This window comes from Pholis gunnellus, assembly GCF_910591455.1.
Source record: "Pholis gunnellus genome assembly, chromosome: 1".
Lineage (NCBI taxonomy): Eukaryota > Metazoa > Chordata > Actinopteri > Perciformes > Pholidae > Pholis > Pholis gunnellus.
The window spans coordinates 13,221,414-13,243,096 of NC_136528.1; the positions used below are offsets into that span (position 1 = coordinate 13,221,414).

A 21,683-nucleotide genomic window follows, 5' to 3' on the forward strand; every position below is an offset into this window, starting at 1 on the left:
GTAATGCAAAATGAAGCGGCATCAAAAAGATGTGTAAATTACATCTGGCTTCCAGGACACTATCTGGCTGCCAGGAAGCATCCGTAAATATTTATTGCTGAACATCAGTGAAGTGTGTGAAGGTGTGGATGTCTGCCAGGAAGAGTGTGTGCTCACGTGTGTGTCCAGCTGTGCAGTACTCATCATACATCCAGCACTGGATGCTTCGTAATTCATCATTTCTTTTACTTAAGCCTTTTTGGTGGCCTTGTTCAAGCCCAATAGAAGTATATTGAATTTGTAATTAACTGCAGCTTGACAAGAGTTACTGGTTTGGTGGCGTTATTCTTCAACTTAACAAATCAACACCAACTAATGCTATTTCATGTGTCTCATAGCTGCTGTATACTAAAGTATATTACCCACTCTCCACAATTCTTCCTATACTTACATCTAAACTATTCCACACCTCTAAAAGGCACATTTAAATCTACAGCTATTTTGTAGTGCAATACAGTCCACTGACCACAGTGATTCATGCACCATTGCAGCTGAGGTCTTGTCCTCTCATTATATCTCAACATGCCGTGTGTGATTCTGTGTAATATGCAACATTTGGGCTATGAGAACGAACACTTGTATTTGTGTTCTATGTCTGTAATTTGAGTGAAGTGATTCCTATGCAATCCGATTAACAATTGGAATGAGCAGCGATATAAAGAGTATTTACAGCTTCTAATTATGCCGTAACGTACCGATATAAAAACCCTGGTCTTGGAAAGATGATATCCAGACTGTGAAGAATAAATGTAGAAAAGCTGAAAGTTAATGGGAGGCTGATAAACTGCAACTGTCCCACAATATTACTGTATGAAATATCAGGAAGCAGTTAAGGAAGCAAAACGTCTTATTAATCTGATCTCATTTTGAAGATCCATCCTAACCATAGGGTGCTTTTCAATAGTATTGACTTACTTGTTAACTTCCTTCTAGTCACTGTAATGAAGCCTCACTTGATAACTGTGTTCAAGTGTTTTAAGTTTTTAATATTCTTTTACAAAAAGCAGCTTTTGGACAGGGGCCAAATGTCACTGTTAATGTTTTGTCTGCGATGAGCTGTTTGTAAGTCTCCCAGAGAAGGCAGTGGCATGTATAAAGCCTACCTCTCCCCATATTACAAAATATTCAGCAGCCTTTATGTTATCTATTATTTATAGCACTCTTGCCACTGGTTACATTTTTTTTCTTCTAAATATGCAGTTCGTCTCAGGGAAAGTTTTTTACCTGGTTCTTGTCCTGCCTTAGAAAATATTTGCAATGATACCCTTCATCTTCATCTTCAGTAGAATCAAGTTTATTTTTTTGACATTTACAACAGTCATGCATGATTCTGCTTGGACGTAACGAAAACAAACTGAAATAGAAAGGTGCACCCAGTAGAGGCTGTGAGGTACTCAGTGGAATGGTAGTTCCTTTAGCTGTTAGCTGATAGTAAAATATACTGTCCAAATCAACAAAAGTGTGCAAACTGTATTCCCCCACTGTGTCTCTGGGCACAGTGTTGCGGCTAGGGGTCAGTGATGCACTCAGCTGTATTATCACAAATGGCCCGGTGGGCGGTTAAAAGTAGTGAGTAAGGTGTCAGGAGGAAAAAAATTGAAGTATAAAACAGGCAATAAAAGGTGTGAGTCACCGCAACCACGGGTCCTTGAGCATGTAGCCATTACTGGCCATCCAAAATAGTTTGCAGTTTGCTGTAGCAGAATCTAAGATTGATACCATGGACAGACACAGAGGTACACACTGACACACTGACACACGCGCACATTCGACCGATCGCGTGAATCTCCTGGTGGAGATATTAAAAGAAATGTCACTGATATGCTGATGACACATCTATATCTAGGTGTAGGGAATTCTAACTAGCCATTACCATGAATGGCCTTGACAGCATACACAGTGTCAGAAGGTAATTACACCAATTCTGAAATAATCTTTTTGGCCTACTATCTCAATTTCATTGCTTCACCGTGAAGATGACACACTGTCTCCTAATGCAAAGCGACTAATTTCACACTAATTTTAATATTCAGGAACAGGTTAAGTGAGCTGTTCAAACTATTAACTTTTGACTGAGGACTATTTCCTCATGCAAGAGAAACATTTTAATCCATAAGTAATCAGAAAATACTCATCCATGCTGTAGTTGGTTTTTATTTAGCTAAAACAATATTTGAGCTAAATATAATATAATATTTCACTTGTCTCCCACCTGCAATATAGGATCCGTTTTTTCACTTTTACACTGAGTTTCCTCAACTGTATCCCATGTCACCGAAGTTGCATTCAGGGGTCTTGTGGCAGCTTCCTATGGATTTTTTCACAGTCTACTCAAGTCAATCGAGAGGTAGATTTTGAACGTGCCTGAAAATGTTCACCAATCAAATCATTACAGTATTCCTTAATGCTACTCGTCTGTATTTGCATTTAATCAATTGTTTAACCTTTCTTTTATGTTTATTTTATTAATATGCCTTATTTAATTCTTTTTTTTCTTTCTGATTTCTGTTTTATTTTTCAGCAGTTTTTGGACCAATCCAGGACTTTAATACCAGTTAATATTACAGTCAACAGATGGCCGGAAAAGGTTCTCCAATGGGATGCTCTGTTTCTTCTGGACATGTAAGTAGGGCAATTGTTATCTAACACATTAGCTGTAAGAACTCGATCGCTAGTTTCAGTTCTTCTTCAATGCAGCATGAAGTTCATTTTGCTAATGATGTCCCATTTAGAGTAAAATAGGGTTTATAATAATGCAGGGTATGCTTTAGGGTGTGGTTACCTTGTGATTAACAGGGAGCTGCCACGCCCTTGTCCGTCTTTGGGTGTTGTCTGTGTTTTCATCTAAAAGCTTTAACCCTTTCAACATTCAGTGTGTTTTGAGTTCATGGTTGTTAGTTATTAACATTTAGGTTGTATAAAAATGTCAGCGTTCATTTGTACTTAGCTCCGCCCTCTGACTCGGTCCTGGTGGTCAAAATGAGGAACGAGAGGCTTCAAAACCATAGACCACAAACCAATGGGTGAAGTCAAGGTGAGTACGTCCACAGTTTATGGTTCGTGTTAGAGTCTTTTTTCCCTCAACTATAACTACATTGAGCAAATGGAAATTCTATGTGGAATGCAACCATAACCCCGTCAATACATTTTGAGAAAGGCTAATCATTATCAAATAGTTATTGCTTAGTTGTTCCAATTAAAATGCTGTTTCTATTATTCAAGAAATTCTATAGAAAGAATGCTGTGATGTTTATTCACACACAATTGCATTAACTATGGAAACTAAGCAAAGATGGAAACTCATGCCTACAATATCATTTTATACTATGCTTGTACTATAGCGGTCTTGTATCTCTATTTCCATTATTCCACAACTTCAGTTTCAACTTTATACCAGACAGCATCATATATATATATATATATATATATATATATATATATATATAGTACAATGTCTGCTCAGGATACATTCAAGGGCTCATGTGCGGTACACAGTAATCATATCTTTATAAGACTGTGAATTTAAACACTCTATCTGTCTGGTGAAAAGTTAGTGTGAATAGCAGAGGGGGAAATGGATATTGAGTGAAAGTGACAGATACAGAGTATGCAGCTGTGCGCTGTAAGGTGGCGGATGCTGACTGTTGGATTCTTTTCTGTACATGCAGCAAGAATGTATGTGAGACTGTGGACTGTTGATGCGCTTTGAAAAGAGTCACTGTGGTAAACATATGACTTTGTTCTTCAACCACTTAATGGGAATAGAACCTGTGAATCTCAATAGACCTATTTGTTCAAGGTGTAAACCGTCACCTAAGAATAGGGTCTGTTAATTGCAGTAGTTGTATGCTATATTGGATAGTGTGAAGAGGAGGCAACTTCAGAATAGCGAACCTGTGTGGGTTGATAAGTGTCAAACTACTCTTGAATTAGTTATGAGCAAATTAATTCAGAGTTGTTTGGACACTATCAACACTTCTAGTTTTGTGTTTTGTTCCATAGGAATAGGCCATATTTATCAGGTGTTGTTAAATTCTTCAACCCTATAAGCCCCACACTTAGCAAAGCATATGATGATCATACGTCATGTGGAACAAATTACTTACTCCCTATTAATACACAGTGAATAGGGGGTTATTAAGGGAAACTTCTTAGTTGAAGTAGAATAAGGTCATCCAGAATAAGGTATTAATAGTGCTTTATAAGATTAACGAAGAGCCAATATGCTACTAATATGCATGCTAATAAGCATCTAATGGTAAACATGTACCTTAATATAAAGTGCTGCCATATAATACACTGTATACACATACTACAGGGTAGTGGAGAGGAGATGAAGACATTCTGGTATATCTTGTGTATATGTTTTTGTCTGAAATGTATGAGGTTTTTTTCCAAACATAAAAGAGACGAGGACATTCAGTACTGAATAAATAAAAAAAGGCACACACCCTCCAGTGGCCGTATGCACGTGGAATGGAAAACTTTAAAGGTAGGCATAGGCAGCGTCTGTCTCTATGCAGGGCAGAAAACACGATCAAAAATAGTTCACAGATCTTTGTTGTAAACTATATCCCATTTAATGAACGTGGGACCACAGGCCAAAACAGCTGGCAAAGACATCAAAGGGATGTCCACATTGATTGTGAAATTGTTTACAACTACGTTGAAATACACAAAATTCAGTTGATAGAACATTTGCTGTGAATGAGTTTCAAACTGTATTACTTACAGGCATAGTCTGTCCACCATGCAGGCTGTTGATGGCGGCCTGCGCTTCTGCGTGGCTGGAGAACTTGACAAAGGCGCAGCCTGTATACACAGAAAAAGAGAAACAGAGAGGAAGGGCACAACATCAGGGAAGGGCCTTGAATATGGGGGGGGGGGAAACACCATTCATTACTATTGTTTTCATGTTATCTGGTTTGTAAATATATTCTGCCATGTGTGTGTTCAGCGCATAACTCTGAATAAATCAGTCTAATTGTAGTGAAAGCATTAGCTTCGTGGAACATCCTGTCCCTCGCCCGTTTCTTATTCCACCCCCTCCGCTTTGGAGCATGGAGCCAAGGCATTTACTATCCTGACTTGTTTGTGATTATTAATCTGTTTAATATTTACACATTGTGATTTGTGTGCAGTCACTCATAAAAGAGATTATGATGACAAAGGCATAGTATTATAATCTGCCTATCTAACCAAATCTTTGCTCGCACATAATTTCAGATGGAGGGGGGCTTTGCTCAAGGGGCATTCAAATCATCTTAAATCTGTTGTGTAGTTAACGCACAAAAGGAAAAGTCAACATCAAAAGTTGGCCGGAAGACAAGGGAACGGGTGTTGGGAGCAATGTTCTGGAGCCTCATTGCATTAACGTTTCAAATGATTGATGATTGAATGATTCAAGCAGATAATAGTAACCCACAATATGTTTTTTTTTAGAAGGTTACATATTTTAACCACGTGATAAAATAGTGTATCAGTGTGTAGTTAAGGACAGGCACTAAACTTCTACAACATTAAGAGAAGTGAAATACAGTGGAACTGAACTGTGGTAGTCTTTCAAAAACCATTAAATTAAACAGGAGCTATTTCTCTAAGCTTTATGGTCGTCATAGACTGCTCAAGGTATTCTGTTATGTCCTATTCTTATCCTTGCCTTCAGGTAGCTCATGTGTTAAGTCAAGAGATACCTAATTAACAAACTCGTGGATTAACTCTGCCCCCTTTTCATTAATCGAGTAGCACCAGCGTCTTATAACCAGACGGGCTTTTTCTGAGTTCAATCCCTGGTTTCTTGAGAACTGCTAATACCTATTTAAAATGGTTACTTATGTTCATATGCATTTATCCATTCACAAAGGAGTCTTGATGATTCATTTAAATTGCAAACACTGATAGGTCGGCTCAGGGGATGTTCTACCCATTCACTTCTACGCCTCAGGAGTCAGCTTTGCTTCACAGACAAACAACTTCATAATTTCCTGACAAAATCAAAAAAGATTGAACTGAGGGACATGCAGTATGTGCACAATCAATGGAAGACAATTTCCACCTTTACCTGAGGCTTTTCCTTCCACATTCCATCCACACCATATTTCTGCACACAACAGTTTCAACTGCTTCGCATTTATTGAGAGTTGTAAAGGCCATGTATTTCCTGTACTGTCAAATGTCCTCAAAGCTCTATAGATCTACAGAGGCAAACCGATAAGTCAAAGAAGCCTTTGATTGTGTCACAGCACTCTAGAACGCTTTTACTTCACTTGAACGCTGCTCTGGGTAGAGGCAGAAAGGGTCTTCATTTGTCCAACTGAAATATGTCAGCCTACTGTGTGTCATTTGACTGCAAGTCTGCCTTTGAGGGAACAAATGCATTTAACCTTTTGTAGTTGAAATAATAAGGTGCAGTTTGTTCTTGCAAAGGCCTTATTGTTTTGTAAGGCAAGATAACTTGCTGCTGGTTTACTAACCAGGCTATCAGATTATGTGCCAGAATCCCAGTGACCCCAGCAGCTCAGCCCAACCACAAAGACCCTGAAAACTGCAGGGCTTGGCGCACACCATCAAAGGCAAAGTCATGTTAAACATGCAATGTCCTTAAACTTCTCCTCCAAATAAAACAAAACAACAAAACAAAACAATGCTTTAGCCACGCTTTTCCTGACCTAGAAAAAAAAAACGTTAAGGGACTCACAGCACAACATTTCAGAAGATTGGAAGTTCTACAGCCTCATAAATTATAGTGCACATTTAAGTTTTTGAATTTGATGGCTCAGAATGAGTTTGAGGGGAAAAGGAAAAAGAGAGATTGTATTGCTTTCAAGCGAGAGGATCTGCACAGCCTTTTGAATTCCCGGGGTAATAATATGTATGCATGAATTCCATCCCGCTGGATGGGTGACATTTATAACACAACTTAATTATAGACCTAAAAGCCATCTCTCTATTTTTCCTGACAATTCAGGGCTCTATTCAACTCTGGCAGCAAGTGTTGCACTTTGAAAGTACTTTGAGGAGCAGCACCATAGAGAGATGGATGTTAAACTTCTCGGCCTTTTTATTGGGTGAAGAGGGGTGCTGAAAAGCTTCTGAGTAGCATAAATTTACATCAACAGGGGACAAAGCCTCCATCATGGAACAGATAGCACTGTCAATTTCAAGGTCTGTCTCATTCAAATTACAGGAACCTCATCCCAAGCGAGGCGGCTGGCAAAATAATTTGCCGTAGCATCCCGTAATGATTGCGTGGGACTGTTGCACGGTGAGTGATAGGACCAGATACCTATATATGAGACCTTTGTCTGGGGGTGGTATTCATAGTCAACCATGCTCTACAGTTTCCATTTTATGGCAGTGAAAACTTGAAGAAGATGTAATGATCAAGACAGTGATAATGGAGACAAATAGCAACACAGGAAACGTATGGTATGTGAAGAGAGAAGAAAGACAGATGAGGCGCAAGGTGCAGGAGGGTGAAAAGGAGTGAAAGCGCGAATGAGGGAGAAAACTAGCTTCTGTCTGACACAGCAGCATCGGGCTTATTTAATTGTACGTGCTGTCAATCAGCTTGAGGCATTTGAGCAGACAGGAAGAGAGGGAGCTGGAGAGGGAGGGAGAGACAGCAAAAGAGGAAACAAGCCAGGGAGAAAGAGAGGTAGTGGGCCGGTGGGGCGACGCAGCGCAATAGACCCGGGATTAACAGTGAGAGGAACAGATGTAGACACAGATAGGCGTGTGGTTCAGTACAGCCAGCCTTTCTCTTTGATATACTCGGAAGGCTTGCACATTATCAACCCCTCTACCTTGCCCCCACCCCCCCCCCCCCCCCACCCCACCCCACCCCCCCCCATCCTTTCACACATCCAGACGCTTCACGTAGGAGAATAAATCACACTCAACAGAGAGAAAGGAAGGTTCCAAGCAATATCACTGACGTTATCGCTCAAATTATGGCTTTGAGACACAAACCCATCAAAGGACGGTGGGGGTGCCTCTCGCTCTTTCAGAACAATCCCACCTGCATCGCACATTTCACAGCCATCTTTAATTTGACTATGCTTTACTAACTAAATAGCACATACGCCACAGACATGAATGCATAAGCTGTTACTGAACGCAGGCAAATCTGCCGCACAGTGAGTGACAGCAGCAAAGCCCAGAGCCTGGCTGCGTTATTTACAGTAGGACATTATCGTCCAATGATGTCTGTGGGGAGGGATGACGGGAATGTGGGGAACAAACATGATTACACCCCTCCGCTTTTCAGATAACAGGAAGAGGAGGAGGAGGAGGAGAGGGATGCGCTGAAAGACGAGGTGTCGTGTGATGTTTTTGTTGAGTACAAGCCCAGGGTGAGAGGAGCTGCAGTGATGAAGGGATAACATCAGAAGAAGTGTGGAAGGGAAAGAAAAAAACGGGAAGAGGAAGAAGAGTGAAAACAAAAAGGGAAGGGAAATATGGAGTAGTGAGAAAGGGGAAGGGGAGGTGTCGGAGCACTGTGACAATGAAGTATGAAAGAAATGCTTGCGAGACACATAAGAGGTGGTGAAAAAAACAGAATAGCTGAAGGGGAGGATAAGTTATTCAGAAGAGCAGAGCGGATGGCAGACGATGTCAATGAGTGCAGAGAAGGTGAAGCACGGTTTTAAAAATGTAAAGAGCAGAAAGAGAAAGAAAGACAGCACACGTACACGCAGACAGACAGAGGGATTAAGAGGGACAGACAGGGGAAAGAAATAGTGGGAGGTGTGTGGGCTCTGACCCTTACTGGCCCCATCAGGCCCTCGCAGGACGGTGCACTCCTCGATCTGGCCGAAGGTCTCGAACAGCCGCCGGACGTCGTCCTCGCTCTGCTGCTTGCCAAGCATTCCGACAAACAGCTTCCTGTCTTCTGGATAGGAAGAGAGGAAGGGGAAGGGAAGGAGGGTGGAAGAAAGGAGATAACAGACAAATGCTACAGCTGATGGTACCGTTCTGCTGAGCTGAGAGGAACTTGTGCAACTCAAACCCCCCTTTTATCAGCAGTCTGCTGTGTTGAGCCTATGCTGCTGCTGCTGCTGCTGTTGTTATTGTTGTTGATCTCACTGATGTGTGGTGCGCCACCCCACCCTGGTATGAGGGAAATATATTCTTGTTTCCAGTGAGCTATGCAAGTCTGCCACGGTGACGTTTGATACAGATGATGTTTGGAGCTGGGTTTCAGGTAAAGGTAGAAAGAGAGCGCAAATATTTTGCACAGGTAGACAAACTGTTAGATTGTCTGGATGCTTAAGTCACAGGGTTGAAAGAGAACATGGAACGAGAACATGGTGTGACATTTCGTCACCACCAAAGGAGCAGGAATTATAATAAGTAACAGTAAACTCTACAGCACAATCTATCCCATGATAAACTTGGGAAAAGTAAAAAATAAATAAAAAAGTGTCTCATTCAAGAGTATCCGCTCCACTTTCTGCTGACAGTACGTAACATATGTCGTATGGAGACAAATTGAAACATTTCTTCAGTATGAATGACTAAAGTCAGGGAACAAATAATTTAGAAAATGAGTCAAGTAGAATTAAAAAATAATGTTTGTGGATGATTGTCAGCGTAAGGTTTGCAGATTTGTGTTTTTTAACTCCAACAAATACAAAAGTAAATTAAGCTAGATTCACAATTCAAAGAAATAATTTACCTTCCTACTATGTTGTGTACTCGCTGCATATAATTTCATACAAGTTGAAGAGTAAATGAGAGTTTTTTTACCACAATAACCGTGACCACGCCCTAATGCTTTCACAGGCTAGTGATGGAGAAGGGCGGTTGCAGAAACCATTTCAACACATATAAGTTTAAGAGCTACAATGTTTAGTTCTAATGCCTTGAAACAAAAGAATGGCAAAGCATTATACTGGATCATTTATATTGTAATATTCGAACCCCTGACTAAATATTTCGTGGAAATCTGTGATTTGTTTAGCTGGTTTACTTTCCAGTATTATGAATAGATAACCTCAGATCTACTTCTTAATGGTCAATTATTGGTCACTAATTCTATATAATAAGTTAAGTCCACTTAAAAACAATGCTAGGAACATATGTTAACATGTAATAACAGTCCCCTTTGGACAGTCTAAATGTAAGCCGAGTCTGGTGTGATTTAACATCTGGAATGACGTTGAGTACTGGCTTCTCCTCATCAAGTTTGAAAGGCAGCTTCACTTTCACCTACACCTTCACTGCCACTGCATGTCAGAGTTGATCCCGGCTCTCCTGCTCAGATGTGGCCCTATTCCGCTACATTTTGGCCAGCCAGAAAGCTGGATTTTTCTAATTAATCTTCCCAGTGCCCTGGCATTACACAGTGCATTCATCTTCTTTACATCTTTTACATTATGCATCCCCTATTCCGCTGTGTTGTGGAATGAAATGGCTACTAGCAAGAACCCATCGCCAGAATTGATGGAAAGTGGCAGGAAGAGTAAGAAGAGTTTATTGGAAATGACTCTGTTGATCTTCAGTGTGAGTCATTTGACTGGTTGGAGGCGGGCGAGGAGCGGAGGGCGAGAGCATCACCTGGGTCTCGACAGATGTGACGCCTCCTGTACCTGCCAGGCCCCATTAGACACAGCTGTTCTAAAAATAAAGCACCACGGCTTCCTTTTTGCAGCGGGGAAATAGGATCCTGTTCCTTTCCTGTAAAGTTCAAATGAGACACGTGCCTGCTACCCGCTTGGCCACACAAATGAGCACCTGAATAATCAATAAAGGCCACGCTGCTTGGTCTCTACTGCTGGTGTTGTAGCGTTGGTGTCAGTTCATGTTCCTGTAGTCACGCCTCACACAGCGAGATTTCTCAAACCCACCAGCTGAGCCGAGTACGACTGCTCATTACTGTCCCTCCACCCCTCGGAGCTCCGGGGTTGGAAGTAGCAAGAACCCTGAGGTGATCGCCACAGAGACAGACGCTTATACCATCAACTGGGATTTAGCAAAGACCGACATGGAGGACAGACATCTAGCTGGAAATTGGGCAACAGTGGAGGAGCTGCGTAGCTGTAAAGTCGGCCCTGAACAGGTGTGGGAGAGAAATGAGCCTGACCCCTGTCCATGGCAGCAAAGGTGAAATATGAAATGAGGCAACAGCCCGTCCAGAGCACACATGACTTTGCCTTGATGTCCCTCCATCTTTCAGATTTGCACCGAGGTGTCACTGTTACAACTTAAAATGGGCAGAGTGCAGTTTTACAGGCCTCCTGCAGTGTGTTAATGTTTTGGGACAAAAGTCTCATCTCGGTCCTGGCCCGAGGAGATCTAATGGCGGCTTTACAAGGCTAATTAACAAGCCATGAGCGAAGTAATGAACTTTCCAAATGTGCTGGCAAACGCAAAAATAAATTACACCCCAGTGAAGGCATTAAAGGAAGTGTGAGTGTACTTGGGAGCCTTCCTTTGGGATAGCCACGGTGAGAAAATGAATTTGGAGCTGCTATCTTTTCATTGCCTGACCTAAGAGTGTCTCAGTCGGCCCACTGCATGCGCTGGCCAGAGTATAGATTGCTATTAATTAGTCCACTTTGCACCTGTCTCCAAAGCAGCTCTTATTGGATTTTGCATGTTCTCGCTCGTCGCTTATGGCCACTCGCAAGCTTTGATTTGGCGTTTTATGAATATGAATACATATCTTGTAATGCACCCTCTGCACAACGGTCGGCGTGACTCCAAATTGTTATCCATTAAAAGTGGGGAGAGTAGGGGGAAAAAAAGAATAATCTTCTCAAGTACAGTCATGTATTTGCATTAAGAGGGGTGAGGACCTTCGTATGGAACTGTCTGAGGATACAGAAGTATGACAGAACTCATTGAGCCGACTGTTTGACCTCTTGGTACTTATCTCTCATTGAGAGGGGCTCATCTTATCCCGCTAACAGAGCTGAGCCACACAGCTCGAGAACATTTGAGCTCTACAGCACTTCTCTGCCCTACTCTGAAGAGACCTTTGTAATCTGCACTTTCAAAACCTTGCCACTACTTTAAAATGATAATGAGTGTGCCTGTGTGTGTTGTAGTCATGAAGCCTGGCCAGATTATTTTGATGATTCTTTTTGTATCATTGCATCTTCAATCACTTAATCAATTAATTAATCCTGGAACCTTTGCACACATTTAACTATAATTAGCAAGTATACATAGGCTTAACATGGGTTTGAGTGTATATGGAAGATATTTTTATTAGATGTACAGTACTGGATATTTGTAAAGCGAATGTGTGCGAAGGCATGCGGTTTTATTATTTTCAGGCCTTTGCCAGTGCACACACACTTCTTCTCATACGCAAAGTAATTCACACGTCTTTCTTGTGTTTCCTCATCTTCTGACTGAAGGTGGGAGCAATTGTGTGGAAAATGGTTCCATGTCAGTCTGCAGCCATGTCCAAACTGAGGTGGCATGTGGACAGCCCCAGTTTATGAATGCAAATAAAAAAATAGGAGATCAAAAAAGTTATCAAAACACTACTGACATCTGACAATTGCTTGTCTCAGGAAGCCTTTTCATTTCAGCACCCGGTATATTAAAAATTAATGGATTTTGCACAGACGCCATATGCTGTCAAGATTGATGCTTCTCTCCCTGGAATAAAGTGCTACTTGTGTTGTAGGCTGCAGTATATGCATATAGAGTGTGCTTTTCCTTTCCTCCCATCTCCTTTTGTCTCTCTATTGCCCTCCCTGTATCTTTCTCTTTACCCTTTTAATGACATCCCTCACCCTGTTCTTTCTCTCCAGGCAAAAAAGTGCGTTGCTGTGAAGACTACTTTTCAAAAGTTTCTGCTTTTGTTTGGCAATAATGGGAATATTTTCTTTAAATAATTACTCTCCTGCTACTGTGTCATGGTAAATATATATATGTATTTTTTTCACGATTTTATTACATTTGTGCCCGCTGGTAGCAGTCAGGGAAGCTTGGTAGTAGTAAGTGTTCAGAAAGCATGGACAGCTGCATCTAAAGATAAATGATGCCTGCTATGCCGCTGGGTGCATTTCAAATGCAGAGTAATGTTCCAGGCAGCACAACAGAGAAGTTGTGCTTCTTCTGGTCTCATTAGAAAAGCCTGACGCTGGTGCGCTACTGCCTGGGAGGCCACCAGACACGCTCGCACATGTAGGCGTACAGACCGGGTGTACGGTACGACTTCTTGATATTGAGCGAGACATTATTTTTCACCATCTTCTGTATGTGCCAGTTGTGTAAAGGCAGGAGTCGGTTTAGAATCAAACGGTGCCATTCGGTTTTAGAACAGGCTTTTAAAGATAGTGAGCATTATACATTATTAAGAGAGGACATTTTTTGGGGGGGGGTAGATGTTGTCAGAAACACTGTTATCGAGCATTGTTATAACTCTTATATTCTCGAGTTAATAGTCCTGTGGCCATGCGACTTTCGCATCCTCAGCAGTTTTTCATGTTAAACTTCTGTGAACAGAAGACATTGCGCCACCACTTTAGATTCCTCTTAGTGATCAATACGTTGTTTTTTTTAATTTAAAACCTGTCACAAGTTTTATTTCTTGCCTTATTAAAATGATTGCATATGAATTTGGGGGATTATTTTGACTTAACAGAAGAAGCAAAGAAGGGTTTGTCAGTTTATTTGGCAAATATGGTGATGCTGCAAAGTGAGTATGGGACAATTACTTGTAATAATGGCAACAAAAAATACAACCAGAGGACAAAAGACGAAAAAAAGAGTTTATGATGTAACATGGACATGTATCTCACATTTTGCGATCAACATTGAAAATATGCCTACAACCTTTCCTTAGCATGGGAATCAGCCCATATGAGGTGATTTCTCCCGCGACAGTATTTCAAAGAATTGTTCAAAGAATTTGTATTGATTTGTTTGAGCCTATGTTAACAAAGTGGGTCTGGGTAGTGGGATAACGTTTCAAGATAGCAGTTCAATACAACGTACCCAGGTTCCCTGCAACTCCTGTTGTACACGGTGATGTTAGAAGGTGCCAGACCTGGGTTACCTAGTTAACTGAGATGGCTAGCATTCTTAAGTTAATTCAGTGTTATGACCTCACAAATACTAGCCGGTAGCGTAAATGTCAACTTTCTAAACTAACTTAGAGGTAACGTATGCAAAGAAAAAGCTGCAGAGTGGGATATCTTCACTGTCAGCAGTATGGGCGACTCATTTCATCATTCCATGCTATTCTAATAATAACAAATATTCCTTCATGGAGATTTAAGTATGTCATTTAAATGTACTACTGAATATTCTCATAATTACTCAGCCACTTAATAGAGGTGAGAGTGTTTCATTCCAAATTGATATGTTAGATTTTAAATGCGCAAACTTGTGTGTGTGTGTGTGTGTGTGTGTATACAGCTTAATTTCTCAACCCCCACAAACTTCCCTATTGCCTTTACAGAACACATTCAACTACTAAATAAGCCCCATTCTACTTATAAGTCATGTTTAGTTCCTATCCAGCTAACATTAGTAATTAGACACGATCCCAGTAAAAATGATGTGCAAACGCATACTACACATTTCTGCTGCTGGTCCCAATCTGGTGTATGCAAGGGGATTATACAGTATAGTGAGGCGGTAAATGGAATAATTAAATGAGAACAAACGTTCAAATTGTCAGTGTATCAAGCACGATGAGAAGATACAGGCTTTGTGTTTGTAAATGAATTACTTATACCACTACAGCTGTCACATCCATTTACCCAGGGAAGTGGGAGGGATCAAAAACCAGTGCAGAACATTCAAGGAAACTTGTGAGGAACTGCTTGTTGCAGCACGAGTCCAAATATTTTAACTCCTTCTTTTTGCACTTCAGAAATATCATTCTCTAACGGATCAAACATGGATCTCTACAACAAAGTAAATCAATACTTTAAAACCTTAAATGAATACAGTGCAATGGTCACTGTTGGAAATCCCTGAATTATTTAGCCTGTCCAAGAGTCCCCATGTCTGTGTCTATTTCTCCGCACACACATATCAACCGCTGCCAGGGTTCTTCCTGACTTTTCAGAGTTTTGCACGATTGTGTCCAGAGGCACAGAAGGATTCTTTGGCTTCATTTGCATGTAAAGTGGAGCGCGCTCTTCTGTGGGCGTGAGGAGCCTCCAGACAGCCCCTCCCCTGTGGCCTGCCAGACTGAGCCAGCCAGCAGCCCTCACTCTACCCCTACCTGCTGGGGTGGGGCATGACAGCACAGTGCGCAACATCTTAAGGTCCTGTCAATCTCTTCACTGCCCCGACTGGGGTCAACCATTTTGAAGAGCAGCAGGTTGGCAAGGACAAACACGACCCATTTACAAAGACTCCCGTCAGCCAGACAGACGAAAAGGCATGGATAAGATATTTAAAAAGGCTCACACGGGGCTGCAGAGTATAAAATGCAGGGACTGCAATGCCTCTGGCACTCTATAAGTATCCAATAAAACAAAAGTATGGGGAGCTAATAAACAAGTAGGGTAAAGAGACTGTGTGTAGACAAAAGCACTGAGAGTGGCACTTTGTGAAAAAGTCGATGTTGATGGAGGTTGCTGGGCATTTCGGGAGAGTGTTGAAACCATCTTATCAGAGTTAATAAAAGGAGAGGGTGTTGCTGGCTGACCCGTCATCTCACTTCTCATCAGTGTGGTCTCCAGTCTCTCAGCAGTGGCTAGAGGAGTGGGACCTGGCTCCAAGATTGTGTTTAGATAATGGCCATCTCCAATCATAGATAATCTGGCCCCATCTTTTCTTCATAGACACAGCGTCAGACAAGGTCAGGGGGAAAAGGATTCCTGGCGAGGCGAGGAGGAGATAGGGATGGGGCGGCTCTGAGATGATTTACTGCTGAGATTCACTCAGCTGCCTCCATCACCCTCCGTTAACTTTCTCATCCTGTCGTCTCTTCCCCTCTCGCTCTTTTTGTCTTCAATCCCTCACTCTCTCGCATTCCTCCATGGGCCTTGTACTGAATCCCCACCTCTCTCACTATCACTCGCTCCATCTCTCCCTTTGCACTGCAGTACCAATGAGACGGAATGAGGGAGAAGGAAGTAAAAACAATAGAGAGGGAGAACAAGCGATGTCTACTTTTCCTCATTTCAGCCTTTTGGTTTGAAGCAAATTGCTTGGGTTTCAAGTTAGCGTGTCTGTTCCTGCACTGACCACAGAGTGAGTGAGTGAGTGAGCAGAAGAATCATGCCTTGATTGTGTCTCGGTATCTCTGAGTTGAAATCATGGTTTGATAGAATTGTGCAGGAAAAGAAAAAAAGTGGTGTTAACCGCATCTTATAAATGTGGACTTTGTGGGGAAGAGGTCGGCTGACTCAAGGAACAGAAATAGATTTGAGGGCTGTGAAGTTCCCCTCTCATGCTCCATTTCTTCTTGATAATCCAAGGAAAAAATAAAATAAGACATGAGTCATTGTAATAGACAGCCAGAGAATCAGCTCTGTGATCCACAATGGCAGCCGAGTGGCAGGATTGTGTGGCGCCGGGGCCCCCCTAGTCATTTTCTGAGCTCTGGTTTTATTCTCCTCCTGACACTCCCATACCCCCAGAGACAAGTCGTCTCTTAGGGACACCGTGAGAGGCTACTGGAGTCTCCAAATGGCGTAATGGGCCCTAATGCCTGCACAGGCACGTAATCGAGACCTCTGCACAAGTTCCCATGACAGATAATTGCTGATGTCTTGGTAGTGATAAATGTGACTCCATTCCAGAGGTACAAATGTCCCGGTGCAGCCCTGGGTTTGACAATCAAGAGGCCCCACTGGGATTGGTGCACCGCACTGCTCCCCGGCCTTCCACAGATGAATCCCTCGCTACTTTCTCTCCTTTAGTCAGTCTTAGCTGGGCTGTCTATTTTACTTTAACCACAGGCCTTCATAGTAAATCTCATTTCATTGTCAGCCGTGACTGTGGTTTACTTCTCTGGCCTGTCTGCTGACTTCCTGTTGCCATTAACGCTCAATATCTCTGTTGGGGCCTGTCTGCTTGGTCTTATTTCATTCTGTACCGTGTCCTGTCCTGTCCTCCCATATAGATAGTCCATCTGACAGACTGGCAGAGGCTGTGCCAGCCTAAGAGCTCTCTGTATTTCATTCACACTGCCGGTTCATCTCCCTTCTCTTTCTGCTGAAAAAAAGGGTTGTAATTGATATTGGGACCCATCCATCCTCCCCTTTTAAGTCCAGAGATCCAATTTATCTTGGTGAGAATGCCGATTGGCTCTCGCCCATGCCTTGTCGGTCAGACTTTGCCTGTTTTTAGATGGCCGTTAATTAAAGTGCCGCCCTGACAAAAAATCAGATCTACACGGGGGTGTGTGTGGCAATAGAAATGGTCCATCTGATTCACACTTGACCACATAAATCAGCAAAGTGGCTCAGTCTAATCTGACCTAGGCAGTTTAAATCACCACAGACACAGACTGGTCCAATTAGATCTTATTCCACCCATGTAAATCTTTAACAGGCTCAATCTGCATTAACCTCAGTGTTGTTCGTCACAAATGGCTACAGGATGATCTAGTCAATCACCTTTTCAGTCAGACTAAAGATGGAGGGAGGAGGCTTTGTGAAAGAACAGTACTATGTCAAAGCACAATCGCTACATTTTAATGTCATGATTAATGCTTTAAATGGGCGGGTTTGCTTTTGAAACAACATTCTTTCACAAAAAATGTTCCAATTCAACTTGTAGAATTGAACCCGTTGATGCATGTACAGTATGCCAAGTGAGCTCAGCTGGAAGTCTGACATCAAACATTGAATCACACTAAATCTGACTCGGATCATTTTTAGATGGTTTAACAGTCTATACTATTTAATCCCAATGTAATCATGGGACAGTACTCTAAATTAGGCAGACGGATAGATAGGTAGCTAAATGGACAGTTCGAGAAGTAAGTAGGTAAGTTGGAAGGCACTATGGAAACATTTATAGTAGATACTGTACATGTGGATGTGGAGTTTAAATAAGTGAAACAGGAATTAGTTGTGTTCTTACGACTAGACAAAAAAAAACAGATACCACAAAGAGGTTAAAAACACCTTGAATACCTCCTACTTTGAGAAACTTACTTTATGCTGTCTCCCCTTCATTCGGTGACTTATAAATGCATACATCCATTCAAAATGATACCGTCTCTGTCCATGTAGTATAGCTCTGGGGTGTTTATATATATATGTGTGTGTGCTTGTCTTTGTATATTTGGGGTCTATTCCATTGCCTCTTATCTTTATGGAAATCAGAGGATGTAGATCCTCTACTCCCCTTTTTTTTTTTTACCATTCCCTGTCTCTCTTTTATTTCTCTCCATGTCGCTCTATCTTGTCTTTGAACTGCTCCCAGTGACTGTGAACCTGAGACAGCCCCTCAGCTGGCACAGATGGGAAGTCAATAGAAGCAAGTGACCTATATTATGGGCTACTCTACTAACTCCCAGTGCGTCTCAAGTGAGAGCAGAATATTAAGGATTGCGTGTACGCTGTTCCAGTGTATTTGTGTGTTTGCGTGTGTGTTTTTTAAGGGGTGTGTGCAACGGAGACCAGGAGAAGGTTAATTACCTCCTCGTCCTTCGCTGTCGGCTGGCTTTACCTGGATGGGTCGGTTCATCTGGAGAGAGAGAGAGAGAGAAGGAAGAGATGGGAAATCCCAGGTTAGCACGAAATGATAGGAGTGAACAAGTGAAATGTGGTAGTGTTCCTGGCGTTAATGTCTTGATTCTGTCCTGCTCTGTCAGTTTAATGCAAAAGTGATGATAACGTAAAAGAGATCAATCTGTTTGGTTCTCCATGCCAACGTGTTTAATTAATCGAGGGCACTGCCTCTAGAGAAGCCTGAATTCCCCCCACAGTTCAGCAGAATTAGCACTTTTCAATGACGGAGCCACACTGGGTGTCAGATGGCACTTGGAGATTAATGCCATTACATCAGCCACTCCCAGCCCCAGAGGGAGAGGTCCTCTCAGGCTGGCCCTTGCTCTTCCTGTCCCCTCCTGGCTCCAGACTCGCAGTCACCAGCTATATACTGCTCATCCCTGACCCTCAGCAATCCGTCTTTCTCTGCCTCCATCCCTTCCTCCACTCTCTCCTCTCTACCCAGAATCCCTTTTGCAACTCACAACCAATGTACCACTGGTCTGGACAGCCAGCCCCACCCTGACCCAGCCTGCTCCTCCTGGAAGCTATCGAGAGCCAACGAACAGCGTAGCTGTGAAACAGCTTGTGAAAGGTTAACAGTGGGGAATCGATAAACAACCTTTGAAGAACAATTTTATAGTGAGGTGAAAGCAAAACGTCGCCAAGCTAACATAAAAAAAACCTTTTAAAAACTGCACACCGTGAATAAAAACTCCCCTGGCTCTCTTTGCTCCCCTGTCTATGGTTTCTTTCTTTTTTTTTCACAGTTTGAATGTGACAACAGAAAAACACTTGATCTTGTGACTTCTCTGAAACGAATAATATCCCCTCTTTCCTTTGTTAAAAGGGGAGGTGTTATGAGCCACCCTCGAAGACCCTTGTTTATTGAGGCTACCCACGCATGTCATAGTTGTCATTGTGTTTTATATTTGGCATGGTGTTTTTCTGGCTTCAGTCTGCAGTGGGCCTATCTTTCTAACTAGGCCATGCAGACACGTCCAACATGTGAGTGCCAGTGAATGACACACAATATTGCCCCCTCAGATCAGTCAGCAAGGGCAGCACAGTGGGTGTTGGGCCCTCAGGCAACGCATCACTTGACAGCAGTTGACCATGGCTAAATATAGACCTAAGACGTGAGACATGTATAGACAAGCATATACATGGTGACACCCTGGGGATGTAATGTACTCGTCTTGCAATATGTTGTGGCACTGGAACAAAGCTTGCAGAGATGACGGACGCATCACAAAGACCAGCGAATGAACGCCCCACACACACACAGATTCAGATGCATGCGCAGTCACATCCATATAAATGGACGTTGATAGAGGACTTTCACCCAGGAAACCGTTGTTTTATTATATTTTACGTAAGAAATATATCTATTTTAACAACCACGATTTTTCCTGAACCTAACCCAGTGGTTTTGTTGCCTAAACAGGGCTTGTGCAGGCGCACTAATCGCTTGTCTTGCTGGACATTTGTAAGAGAACGGACAAAAGAATTATATATAACTTTTCGATATATGAACCTTTGAATGAGGATACGTTGACTATTGATGTATGTGAGTATGCAGTGGAGAGAGTTAAGGTCAGTTGGAGCATTGTAGACAGTATTGTATTGAAGGTGTGTTGTGTGTATATATTGTGTGTGTGTGTGTGTGTGTGTGTGTTGGCAGCAGCTCAGGTTGGGGGAAGAATTTGTCTCACATAAGAGGTTTAGAGTAGCCTGAAGTCCCAAGATCCCTGTCCAGTGATCAGTCAGCTTCTAGGTCTTAAACGGCAGCGATTGGTCAGGAGGCTTCATTAGTAGCCCCTGAGCCACTGCAGCAACAAGAGTCATTAGACAACCCAAAAGTACACTTGTGGTTGCCAGGCAACCGAGCGGAGGTGGCCGGCAGGCAGGCAGTCAAGGCAAGCTGGCCGTTGGTCTGTGGGCTGTCAGCCAACCAATTGGCACTCCTTTCTTTCTTCTTTCTTTCTTTCTTCTTCTTTTTTCTTTACTTGGTCCAAGGAGGTCATAGTGAGAGGGGAGGGACAAAAAAAAAAGATTCCTCAACTCCCACCTTCCAGCATGTCCCACTTTCATGTCCCTTTTTAGTGACTGTGACAATGAGTTTCCAGAGCGAGTCTGCTGCAACGTCTGCTCCAGCTTCCTGCCAAATTATGGAGTTCAGCTTGACGCCAAACTATGGAGATGTGAGATGTGGAGTTGTGCATGTGGCAGCAGTTGAGATGTCTGCTTCTTTGAACTACTTTATAGTGTCCTCTACGTATATTTTCTTGTGCAAACAGAGGAAATGTTTCCAGCACATGTGCGTACTGCACACAGAAATCTTGAAATTAACTTTACTTTTATCCTCTCTCTCTCTCTCACACACACACTGTCACACATACACACACACACACAGAGAGGCACAAAAAGTCTAGGGGCTCAATAACAGCAGGTGGCTTAGGTGACATTTTAATCCCTTATTACTGAGTGCAGGATTAGCCAACAGATCAAGGCAGAGTTAATTATATGAATTCATCAGAGGCTGGGCGAAGAGGCAGCCTGCTTTCCCCTAGGGCCAGGACCCACCCCCACTCCCACACCACCCATCCTTTGCCTCCACACATGCATACACACACTAAGGAAGAGGACAAGTGACATTATGTCTGTCTGAGGAGCTAGCTAGTTTCTTATTAGCATTGCAGCAGCAGAAAGCTAAGATAGCACAAGCCGTTGAGCTTTGTCGTTGGGCCCTGCAAAATGAGCTGCATAGACATGGGAGAGGAGGACTAGAGGGTTTTTCATCCGATAGACGTGTGGCTGCCGAGGCTGAAAGGAGTTCAACAACCCCCCGTCTTGCTTTATCTTTGTCTCTCTCTGCCCCTTTGGCCTCCAAAACCAATATGCTTCCCACCACAGCCCCTTAATGGGTTGATCAATGCTGACAAATAGGCAGCTCATGCTGTCTTGCCTGGGAACTCACAGCTCTGCGCCTGTGTG

The 21,683-nt window shown here is 42.5% G+C and overlaps 1 protein-coding gene across 16 annotated transcripts in view; it reads right to left on the reverse strand.

The window, feature by feature from the left end:
* celf6 (CUGBP Elav-like family member 6) overlaps positions 1-21,683 on the reverse strand; it is a gene marked incomplete at both ends in the record, with an annotated part of 122,158 nt that overhangs the window by 17,478 nt on the left and 82,997 nt on the right. For 6 of the 16 annotated variants that reach the window (XM_079157677.1, XM_079157673.1, XM_079157671.1 and 3 more), the window contains 3 exons: positions 4,772-4,851; positions 8,804-8,929; positions 18,615-18,663. In XM_079157677.1, the coding sequence (XP_079013803.1) occupies positions 4,772-4,851; positions 8,804-8,929; positions 18,615-18,663 (255 nt within the window). Of the gene's footprint in view, positions 1-4,771; positions 4,852-8,803; positions 8,996-18,614; positions 18,664-21,683 lie in introns of all 16 variants that reach the window. The other 10 variants (XM_079157681.1, XM_079157679.1, XM_079157670.1 and 7 more) reach the window with 2 other exon arrangements.